General features: G+C 41.0%; 1 protein-coding gene across 2 annotated transcripts in view; it reads right to left on the bottom strand.

Moving 5' to 3' along the window:
- slc6a9 (solute carrier family 6 member 9) overlaps positions 1–12,427 on the bottom strand; it is a 78,224-nt gene that overhangs the window by 8,170 nt on the left and 57,627 nt on the right. For both annotated transcript variants that reach the window (XM_069164438.1, XM_069164437.1), the window contains 9 exons: positions 10,236–10,367; positions 9,835–10,108; positions 7,326–7,458; positions 6,985–7,119; positions 6,789–6,892; positions 4,025–4,262; positions 2,646–2,780; positions 2,466–2,565; positions 753–853 (listed from right to left, as the gene is read on the bottom strand). In XM_069164438.1, coding sequence (XP_069020539.1) covers positions 753–853; positions 2,466–2,565; positions 2,646–2,780; positions 4,025–4,262; positions 6,789–6,892; positions 6,985–7,119; positions 7,326–7,458; positions 9,835–10,108; positions 10,236–10,367 — 1,352 coding nt within the window. The remainder of the gene's footprint in view (positions 1–752; positions 854–2,465; positions 2,566–2,645; positions 2,781–4,024; positions 4,263–6,788; positions 6,893–6,984; positions 7,120–7,325; positions 7,459–9,834; positions 10,109–10,235; positions 10,368–12,427) is intronic.

Here is a 12,427-nt window from a genome sequence, read left to right as displayed (position 1 = left end):
GTGATTTTACATTTAAAATTGGTTAAAAAAAAAAAAAAAAAAAAGATAGATTACATTGTATTTTCCCCATCAGTTTTACAGCGATAGGTACAACTTCCAATATACAACAGAACTGAGTAACTGAGTAATGATTTGACTCAGTACAGGTGACAGTTGGCAGCAGGACATCAGAAAATACTTATTTAAAAGTTGCAGATCATTAAGATCATAAATCCTCACTATACCCAACAGCAGTGGGTTTTAGTCACAGCTCTTGCAGAGGCCCTCGAGGGCAGGGCATTAATCTGCATAGTGAAATGAAAGAGAGAACAAAAGTGGCTAAAATCTGACCAGTAATCCACAACAATGAATTTCTTGGTTGGCCCAGCAGCTTAGCGAACTAATACGCCTGCTTGGGAAATCCCGTTGATAGCAGCTGCATGTGTCCATTTCCCAGTCAGAAAGATTTGCTTTTAGAGGGTTATACTGGAAACAAAGCCAACAGTAGCCAACCAGATTAGAGTCAATGGCAGCTCAAATGTAGGTCAGGTCCCTAACAATGTGTCAGCAACACAGGAAAGTCGAGAAGCGTCCACTCGACATCCTTCAGACTGCTGAACCACTGTGTGCTTTGTGTCCTGCCACAATAAAATCTCCAAACGTGTTTCAAGATGCGAACTTTTTTTAAATGGCTGCAGCTATGTCACATTTTGACAACAGATTCAATCACTATGGCTAGTCTCAGATCAGCAGGTGTGTGTGTGTTCACTTACAGAGATAATGACCGGGGAGATGAATCTCCAGCAGACTTTGAAGAAGAGCGGAGGAGGGAAACCCAACATCATCTCAACGTCTTTGAAGTAGTTCGTGTGACCTGCAAGGGAATGAAAAGTTAGCATCCAGTCAGGCTCTGATTAATCTGGTTGAAAAATTGAATCTGTGAAACATATTTCAGAATATTTGTGTCTTGCCCTCCCTTTTGCTTTAATGACAGCAATATGGACTCCAAAAGTGATTATGGTGTTATCTCTGCATGATCTGACAGCGTTCCAAAGAGCTTCTTGTGATGTCAGAAATGTTTCCCGACTGAGAAGTCATTAAAGACCCCTACTCATCCTCTGAGGCAGCCTTCTTCTGACAGGACTTTTGCTGATTGGAGTCTTCATTCAGCAAATACTGTATCTGTGAAGTTGTTTTTCTATCTCTCACAAAACAAATCTTGATGTATTGATATTCTGATTATGTGGTCCCTTTTGGTCGGCCTGATCGTGCTTTGGATACAGCTGATCCAGTTTCAAGTGTTTTAGAGCTCCGTGCACTGCCCTCTTAGAAACACTCAGCCTAGCCATGATTTGATGCAGAGTCAAACAGTCTGACTTCTGATACTTTCTCAGAGTTTTGATGCCATGTTTCCTCCAATCACAGTGCTACTTTAGGAGCAATACTGTGCCAGAAACTGGAGGCACAGCTGAGCCGTATTTTCAACTGGGGAACAACAACTGTTGATTTAGGTTCTCTGATGAGACGATCAAATCCACCTGAGTCTCATCTGAACAATACCTCAATAGAAGCATGCCACTAAAGGAAATCTACACTTTTCTACAAAGGAGTTTACATAGTCAGTGCCACAAATCTGCTTAAATTTGATTACTAACCTAGAAATCGTGCAAAATCTAAAATATTTATTCTTTATTTTACACATTTTACATGATTTAAGTAAGATAGGATGTGGTCTCTTTAGGTCCTCTCGGTCCACATGATCATGACGGACTGTTTCACCTGGTTTCTTTTTATCCTGTATTGTTTGATTACTCTAAAGTTGGTGATTAACTACATTTCCTGTTTGGCAATTGAACACATCGGTCAAAATGAGCCTTATGTTATTAAATTATCACAACTGGGCAGATATTGTTAATGCACTGTTAATTGCTAAGGACTGACTTGTGAGTTATACAGTATATTCCAAATGTGCGTATAATGATGTGATGTACATTATAACGGGTCTATTGGCTTGGATTAACATCTTATAATACTACAGGGAACCCCTCAGTTAGTGTCACACAAATTCCTCTTTATTTCTAGAGCCTGATTATCTAAACGTTCTCAAAGATAAATGTCAGGAGGCCTCAGAGGGAGCAGGCTGGACGATGATGTCAACAGCTTGGGAAATGAACTAGTGCTAATCATTCAGAGCTGCATTAATCATATTCCTGCTGCTACGAGTCCAGACACGATTGGCATTACGATTGTCTTTTAAGATACACTCATTAACTGCACTACACTCCATATACATCCTGTGTAAAAACATACTGTGTTATCTCAGGCTTTAGCCACTTGTGTTTACATGTCTGTTGTCTGTCTATGTGCGTTTGTCTGTGCTCATTACATACATGCTTGTGCTGTGTCATGTTTCCATGTCTCAGAATGTGTTTTGTGAGAGTAATATCCACCTTAAGAACACAGCAGCAAACCCTTTCCCTTCTTACCATAAATATACATGACGCAGATGCACATGATGCAGGAGATAATGACCAAAGAGAAACTAGCAGCGTAGTTGTCCATCAGTAACAGCCAATAGATTCCTGCCTGCACACAGAAACAGGAACTTAGTCAAAACCTCTCCCTCTTTCATTAAAACACGTGATCTGTAGGTGTTGAAGACTTACCTGCGTTGTGAGCGGCACGCCCAGCAGGAAACCAACGATGGCCACCGAGAGCGTGACAACGGTTTTGTTCCTGATGATCCAGTCTGTACCGATCTCGTCCACAATGGCCGTCACCAGGGTCTCGAGCAGACAGAACTGCAGGAGGAGGGAAGAAAGGTTTGTGGATTAAATTAAATTGAGAGGTGAGGCTAAAATTTCTGTTTACATGATGAAGGGGGATATTGACAGATGAATCGACCACCATGTATGCCAATAAAACTATATCTGTGATATATCTGTATTGGCTAGCCAACATATCAGTCAGGCTCTACTAATAACATTTTAAGTCTAACATTTTAAATAGAAAACAGTTTATCCTCTGCCTGAAATGTTCAGTATCTTTTTCTTTTGAATTAACCGGAATATGAAGATGTTACTACTGTATTTCTTGTGAGCAACAATGTATTCATCCACTACACAGAAAGTTGAATCTGTACACACCCACTGTAAAATAAAAAGACACTTACAGCAGTTCAAATAGCGCTGCAATGTTAAACTGAATGCATCAACCATACTGCTATGTTTGTTGAGTAGGTAGAATATGTGTACCATCTTATTTTAGCATAACTGTTATGCAAAATTTTGTGGCAATCTATCCAATAGTCAATAACTAATTTCACTCAAAAGTGCAAATGTCGACCTCATGGTGGCACAAGAGTCAAAGTAAGGAGACCACCAGCAGGAGGACAAATATATGGCACACAGTACCACCCGAGCTGTATGCAGTCTGCTGCCATTCGCCTTACTGACATGTGAGACTCTCCACATTACAAACAAATCTATAGATCCAGGTCAGATCTAATCGGGCGTCCTCGAGGCACACAGTTCCTATCAGTTCTCATTCTTGTTGACGTCACTCGCTCCATTTACAGCATCAACATGGAGGTGTGGTCAACATGCCGCGAACACAACTAAACCCTGAAGATAAAATTGGTTGATTGTTTTTTTTAAGACAGACATCTGTAAGGTTTAACCGCAGAAATGTAAACTGGAAATCAAGTGGAATCCTATAAAGCTCCAGCTGCAAACATGAGAAGACACAATCTATACAAACAGATACTGAGAGGCATCTGTGCACTTTTAATCATCCCATCGTGCTACTTGCCCTGAATGACTCAAAGTCTGAGCATAACACATGCAAAAGGTAAACAAAAATAAACAACAAAAAAAAGGTAAACACTCAGTACCACATTGACCTCAAAACATTTATAACATCAACGAAAGGGTCAGTCTTGATTTTAAATGAATGAAGTAATTAATGGAGTGATTCTATAAAATTCCTCCTGAACCTGTAGTCCATGAATATGTTTATGTTTCCCACCACAGTGTCCCGTTCTCACCTGAGTCCCCAGTCCCAGGAGGATGAGCATGAAGAAGAAAAGCAGGGACCAGAGCGGTGAGATGGGCAGCAGAGTGAGGGCTTCTGGGTAGGCCACGAAGGCCAGTCCCGGGCCGTGGTCGGCCACCTCCGACACGGGGACGTTCAGGTGATGCGCCATGAAGCCCAGGATGGAGAAAATGACGAAGCCGGCGTACACGCTGGTCGCACAGTTGGTTATACTGATGATGATGCTGTCTCTGTATGAGGACGAGAGAAAACAAAGACAGGGTGAGCATTCGTTAAACTGTAAGACAACAAAATGGTACAAATTCTCCACATTAAACCAGTGTATTATTGATAATTACAACTACATGCATGTAAAATGACAGAATAACTCTATGGTAAATTAAAGAGTAATACCTGTGAACTACTAAAGCGACACCAGTTAATACTTTTGATTATGATCAATCCACTCATAGACAAAAGTAAATTGTATTAAATTTGCATGTCTCAAGGTAAATGATGACCTACATTGCTACATCTAACAGCAGTTTGTAAATCCATTATTTAAATATTGACTATACAATCCAAGTGTGAAATAATTTTTGTCTAAAGGAACAAAAAACTTTTCTTTTTCCAGTAATAAAGTAGTTTAGCTTCAGTTTCTAAATGTGAAAATGTCATAAAATAAAAATGAAATGAAATGTTGAAAAATGTGTGTTCGTCCAAGACCACCTTCATAGTTTATTGCTGCGTGGTGTCAGAGAAAACTCTGGTTCAATTTACGATCTCCAACTCTTTGCAGACTCTCTGAGGTCAAGAGATGTGAGTCTGTTTACACGATTACGTCCCATTTTATTGCCTTGCTGTCCTTATTATAGAAAAGCTGACTGGTTTCAGATGCCTGAAGAACTCTGTTTCATCTTCACTCTCTGACTCAGACTCAGACTTGGACTTTGTTCAGATCTAACAAGGGAATTATGTGGTTACACACTGCTTTGTTTCCTCACATTTCCTGTTAGGGTTATCACAGCAGATGTCTTTGATGACTTTGATGCCAGTCTGTTTCTCACCCACGAGGCTCCTGCTCTGTCCTTACACTCTGCACTTCTGCATGTGCACCGGTTGGTGGTGTTACAGGAGAGCTGAAAGCGTCTCTGCGGAGACGGAGCTGCAGAACACAAGCTGATTAGGCCGCCGTGCAGCTGTGCGCGCAGATAGCACAACCTCAAGCTGCTGGCAGAGGAGCAAATTATCTCTTCAGCCTTTCTCCTTGCCCCCATCCAACCCCACCTCCCCCCGACGCCCTCACTCCGTCAGCATGTGTGGACAAGCTCGGGAAATAAATGCCATCTCTTCCTCTCCTTATCTCCTCCTCTGTAACCTTTCCTCCATCTCACCCTGCTTCTCGGCTTCTCGCTCGCTCCCTTGGTGTTCAAGTGCGGTGCGACCAGCCTCTTAACACGAGTCCAAATACAGCAGTATCTGTCCCTCCCCCCGTCCAACTTTATCTCACTTTCTCCCCCTTCTTGTTTTAGACCTATCGCCTGGAAGTTGGCTCCTGACTATTTCACACTGCTCCTCTCACTTTCTCCATCACTCTTCTGCCCTGACTCCTTCAGGAGTCCAACTGCATTAATTCAAACATTTAAGGTCAACAAGTTTTCTTTGTCTCCTCACCAAGATTCTTTTGAGAATGACATTAGAGTGCACAAACTCTGAAGGACTTTTAGCCATAAATACAAATAAATCAACCAGATCACAACAATGCAGAACATTTTTCATTTGTTTCATTGGTTCATTTGATTTTTTTTTTTAAACACAATAATGCATTTTTATTAGGGCCACACATATTGTGTTATATTTGACACAACCACTGTGTTTGAAAATCCAGCACCAACCTTGAATTAAAACTCTCAACACAGTTGTTTTGTTAAAGGTAACAGAAACTGGCAGTTCAAAATAGTGTGTTGGGAAATGACACAACTGTTGATATTAACACATCTGTTTAAAGAGTCCAGTTCCTGATGTAACACCTTTATGAAAACACAACTTGTTAGCATCAAACGTTTTGTAATGTATATACAGAAGCTCTACTTGAGTACCATTAGACAGAGCCAGGCATGTTGTTTTCCCATTTCTAGTGTTTATGCTAAGCTAATGGTTGCCTGGCTCCAGTAAGGAGGGAAGGAAGTGTTCAACAATTTTTTTCAAAATGTTGAAATACTCCTTTAACCCTATGAACCCCAGGCTATTTTCAAAGTCATTTCACTACCTTTACTTTTAAGTTCATATCTTGGTCATTATAGGGGCTACCTGTTCATGATTTATCTTGTATCTGTTTTTACATATATCTCACCAGAAAATATTGTCAGTAGAGACATCTTTTTATAGTTGTGTAGAGGAGATTGTCTAGAATCTGGCCATATCTGAACCATGTTTGTGGGGAAAAATATGTGCTCAGTGCCTGATGGAAAATAAATGTCATGAATGACTCTGGGGTCCAAACCAGGGACTCACACTCAGTGCATACGCCCCTGTGATACAGTATGTGCTAATAACTCAGCTGTTGGGTAGACCCACAAATACGTTATCATTTTTTTTTTTTTATATATACAAAGTGGAATGTAATGCCAGCTCTATGTTGCATCTCTCTGTGATGAATACCTGCTGTGCAATTCAACCGAGAAGAACGTAGGAAATTGAACACAATCTGCATCCATTGGGTTCTAACGGTTAAATCATAGTTTGTTTTTTATTCATCCAAAGTCTGGAGTACCAACCTGAAACAGTTGTTGTGGAACTTATTATAGGAAGCCATTGTGATGAGACCACCCCAGGCACAACCCAGGGAGTAGAAGATCTGTGAGGCAGCATCTCCCCACACCTACAAAAACAAACAACATACAGTCAGAAGCAGTTCAAAGAAAGAAAACAAATCAATTTCCAGTTTATCTACCTGCTAATATAAATGCCTACTTTTGCATCAAGGACTTTCTGCCACTGTGGGGTGAGGTAGTACTTGATGCCATTGATGGCTCCATCCAGAGTGATGCCACGGATGAACAGGATGGTCAAAACAAGGTAAGGGAAGGTAGCTGTGAAGTACACAACCTGGACACACAGAGAATCACACAAGCTGCTGAGATATATTGCAGGTATATAATTCACATCTGTTTTTATATGTGGTCAAGCCTGAGTGTGTAAGTATGCTTGTGTGTGTGTGTGTGTGTGTGTGTGTGTGTGTGTGTGTGTGTGTGTGTGTGTGTGTGTGTGTGTGTGTGTGTGTGTGTGTGTGTGTGTGTGTGTGCATGGCTAACCTTTCCAGAGGATTTAACGCCCCTGATGAGACAGAGGAAGACGACAAACCAGGATATAGCCAGGCAGCCCAGGATGGGGAGACGGACCTCTCCAAAGGTCCCGATACCATCCGAGATGTCCAACACATAATGTCTGAGAGAGAAAAACAGACAGACAGACAGAAAAACAGACAGAAAGAGGGACCGTTTTAGATGTTTAGATATTTTACATTTACAGGTTTGTCTCATGTTTTACACTTTTACAACTCAGCTAAGCAAATAGCACTTTCTTCAGAAGATACAACACTTTATAGAGGTCATCTAAACTTTGACCTTGTCAACACTGGCAACGATTCAGACTTCTCGCTGATAACATGCCTTTGCTCTCGGCAATGCAATATTACTCAGAGGAATAACAAAAACATCCATTCAGTCATACTTTCTAATATTGTAACAGGTAATCTCTGAGCGAAAAAACTGGAAGGAGACCATGAGAAGAGCTGAAGGAAGTAGCCAGGGATCAAATTTACTGGGTTACTTTTGCTCTGATTCAAATAAGAGGAAGCAGATCATGACAATTTTGTTACTGGCTTTTTGATGACCTGTTTTGCTTTAATACTATCAGTAAATTTAAAGTAGATATAATCAATACTTGTTTGAAATTCCATAAAATTATTCCAGATAGGGATGGTAGTGTTTATATGCATGGAACAGTGATGATATTTATTCATTAATCTTGTTTTATGTTAATATTAGGCTACCCCACACCATTATTTTTGGCTCTAACACTGTTTTGTAGCTTCTTCATATGCTAATTGGATGTGTGGTTTCCCGCCACGGGTAGATTCAGCAGCTCGTCTGGACGAGATCCTGATTGCTGTCACTTTCAACTTGTCAACATGACAACAGTCAACTTAAGATCCTCCTTTACTTACTTTTAATTGTAGATTTACTTTGGAAACACTGTAGAGAACTAAAACAGCCCAGTGTGTGCACACTCATCAGCAATGTGCTTAATTATGTACTTAAGCAGAATTACTTTAGTCACTGACTAATAGTATGAACCCTCGGCTATTTTCATGGTGATTTCACTACCTTCACTTTTAAGTTAATTTATTGGTCGTAATAGGGGCAAGACATTTGTGCTATATCATATATTTTTCAGGACAGTTGAGGCTATCCAGATCTTTCATCATTTAATTACGTAATACTTAGAGATTTAAAAAAAACAAAAAAATGTATGTTAAATGTTCTTTAATAATTTTTTAAAATTTAAAATTCTTTTTGGGGGCGTCACAGTGGCTAGCATTGTTACCTCAAAGCAAAAAGGTTCTGGGTTTGAATCCGGTCCTGGGCCTTTCTGTGCATAGTTTGCATGTTCTCCCTGTGCCTGCGTGGGTTCTCTCCGGGTACACCATCCAAAAACATTAGTCTCAGGTTAATTGGTGGTTCTATAAATTGCCCTTAGGTGTGAATGAGAGCGTGAATGGTCTTTGCTTCCGTGTGTCTCTATGTGTTGGCCCTGTGATGGACTGCCGATCTGTCCAGGTTGTACCCTGCCTTCAACCAAAGTGAGCTGGGATAGGCTCCAGCCCCCCTGTGACCCTGTTCGGGATAAAGCGGGTTTAGATAATGGACGGATGGATGGACGGATGGATGGACGGATGGATGGATGGATGGATGGATATTTTTTTTTCAATTTGCCTTTATATCAAGGAAAAAAAACATTTTGTCTCACAGAATTGTTGTGTTTTTACACATATCTCACCAGAACATATTGTCAGTAGAGATATCTTTTCATAAGTGTATCGAGGAGATTGTCTAGAATCTGGCAATATCTGAACCATGTTTGTGGGACACAAAAAATATGGAAAATATGTGCTTACTGCCTGACAGAAGATAAATGTCGTGAATGACTCCGGGTGGCCAGGGGGTCTAAACCAGGGACTCATACTCAGCACAATCACCCCTGTGATATGTGCTAATAACTCAGCTGTAGTGTAGGCCCACAAGCACATTCATATATTTTTTTGTTGTAATGTCATCCCAGGTTGGAGACAGAGGTCAGCTGTGATTTCAAAACTGGATTAGCTGAAGACGCTTTGCCGTACAAAGAAACAACAGGTATCATCAGAAAGGGTAAGTTCTGCTGTATATTTTGATTTATAGTACATTATAAAGCCATCGGGACTTCATAATTGTTCAATCAAGAGTAGTGGGGATGGAGATGGACGTAACATTTCATGCAGAGTATAAAGACAAATGCAACTTCAACTTCGATTATCTCCGCAACACTTTGTCACACAAACGAGACACCAACATTTCTGGAAAGGTCAAGCCGTGCAGTTTCACAGGGTATGAGTTACATCTCTGTGTGATGAATACTTGCGACGCTATTTAACCAAAAAGAAAAGGAGTGAATTTGAACTCACCTTGCGTAAGGGTTAAAACATAAAACCACTTTGATTTTAGACATTTAATATGAGCGTTACAGATCCACTAAGGCCCATAATGCACGTCGAGCTCTTACTTCCAGTACTCTTCGCTGGGGCTGGTCCTCTTGGTGCGGTTGACGACCTCGGACACGCCCGCTACCAGGCTGGTGGTGGCGTTTACCAGGCTGGTGTTGATGCCCGTGCTGGTGACCACCCCGCTGCAGTCCGGCGTGTTCCAGGGGTTGTTGCAGTAGGTCCACGGCAGCAGACTGGTCATGGACGAGAAAAAGTAGTAGAAGGCGATGCAAATGACCACGTTGTAATAGATCCCGATGTAGGTGGACACCACCATCATGCCGTAGCCCACGCCTGAAGGGAAGGAGAGGACAGGGTGGAGAAAAATAAATTGAAGGAAGAATGGAAGAGTCTGACATGTATTTACCAACGACTAAAAACAACAAATCCATTGTGGGATTGTCTGAAATCACATACACACCTTTGAACATAGGGCTGATCTTCCAGACTCCCAGACAACCCTGGCTGGCGAACTGACCAAAGGAAAGCTCGAGGAAGAAGAGAGGAATCCCGCAGAACACCAACATGATGAAGTATGGTAGCATGAAGGCACCTGGAGGAGAGAGGCAACGAGACAGCCACTGTCATTGTACACTGTATGGTATAGGGAGACTGGGAAGTTGCACATTAGCAGTATGATGATATATACTGGAGCCAACAAACACAACTGAGCTGAAATATCACATCTTCAGGTGCTCGGTTTGGTGTTTTGTTCCTGGTAAACTCTAGAAAAGCTATTTGTAGAATCAGTAGAAAATGCTTGATGTGAGGAAACCTTTGCGTGACAAAAACACAAGAACCTCAGCTGCAAAAAATGAACTCTGTTAACTGATACAGATAATAAATGCTGTACAGGCAGATGAGCGTTATGACATTGGGGAATGTGGAAATGCCGATTTGACTAACATCAAAGACCAACACTAAGATATGAAATTGGACCACAAGTTATCATTAAAAACACTGGTGCCATTGAAACATCAAAGATGCATACGTATAATAATGATGATCTAGATCCGAGGTGCCCAAATCCTTTTCAACGAAGAGTGAAAACTGTATCTGGATGAAGGGCCGCGGGACAAAAATAAATGTTCATTTTGTGTGAAATTAGAGTTCATTAAAATGAAATGAAAGATTCTAAATCTATAATACAATTTTAGAAGGATTAAAACACGACTTGTTAATCTTTAGTCAATGACATAGGACACTAACAGAGCACGAGCATCAGCAGAAGAGAGAACATAATCACTCGTCATAATTTAAGGTGAAAATTTAACAGCACTCTGCTGTATATTGCGGTAAAACTCTTATTATTAACTTTTTAGTTTCACAAAATGTACAGTTTGTAGTTATTACAGTTATGATTTTACAACACTTAAGAATAAATAATGAGGGGCCAAACTCAGTCCCCGGGCCCCAATCTGGGTAGCTCAAATCTAGATGCATGTTTGTGTTAAACAATACGTAACTCTAATGACTATAACTACAGAAGTTAGAGGTGTGTCATGGGCTTGGAGGAATTATATAAAATCATAAATGATGCTGCAATCTGAACAAAAGGAAAAACAAAAAACATAAACCTCATCTGCCACGGTGACCTCCCCTGAGTGAGCAGAGAGGTCATCGACTGTCCAGCTGAGTCTGTTCATTGGTGCAGCAACTCTAGTGGTTCAGACTGGACCAAAAACCAGACAGCTGTCTATAGGGAGGCGGTGGGTCATTGTGTGTGTGTGTGTGTGTGTGTGTGTGTGTTTTCTTATGATTGTCTGTGTGCGAACTAGGTCGGCACAACCAGCTGATACTGTAAAATAGCAAAAACCTTATCGCTGCTGGTAAAGCTCAGCTCTCCTGTCTGCTTGCCGTGCTATCTGCAGCTGTGTGTGAACTAATGTATGGCCCACATATACAGTACCGAGGCCTCGCACGGGAATGCAGGTCTCCTACATGCATAACACGAATCAAAATATTTGCAGCGTAAAGACATGAACTGAAGTGGGATTGGTGCCAAGGAAAATGATCTGAATCACTGAGTGAGGGGACCTTGACCAGAGTTGCTGCCTTTCACTCTTACTTAGCACTTTTCTGTCACATTTTCAGAGATAGAAAAATATTTAGAGCACATATTACTTTGTTTAATCCAGACTTTTTAAGATGCATCTGACAAGGGATCAAAAAGACCGACAGCAACAGAGCTCAAACATATTTTGTTGTTCTTACTTCTAGAGTAGAGCGGCTGTAAAATGAAAGCAGCGTTGTCAGCAGCACCTGGATCCGTTCGATATGCTCAGACGTATGTTGGCAGCGCTCACAGCCCAATAAACAATAATGTAGTAATGCAAAAGTTGATGCCTAAAAAGAGGCTTTGGACTGAATCTGAGCACATAAAGCGCGAGCCGCTGCGGCTGTCGTAAACACTTGCAGTCTGCTTATGTGGAATACGGTTGACACATCTGGCCTGTTAAATGGTGTGAACTGGAAATATTTTATATGTCACAAAAATATTCCTCAAATTAGAAAATACGCCAGACTGTTAGACTGCAAGCTCAAATAAACAAAGCATACTGTAATCTACAAAAGGTTTTAACCGTCAGGTTTGATTTCATGAAATTTGTCCAA

This window comes from Embiotoca jacksoni, unplaced genomic scaffold (genome assembly GCF_022577435.1).
Source record: "Embiotoca jacksoni isolate LCO1_2020_lvr unplaced genomic scaffold, fEmbJac1.0.p SCAF_31, whole genome shotgun sequence".
Taxonomy (NCBI): Eukaryota; Metazoa; Chordata; class Actinopteri; family Embiotocidae; genus Embiotoca; species Embiotoca jacksoni.
Note: the sequence above shows the minus strand (reverse complement) of the source record. Positions and strands in the feature narration are given on the sequence as shown.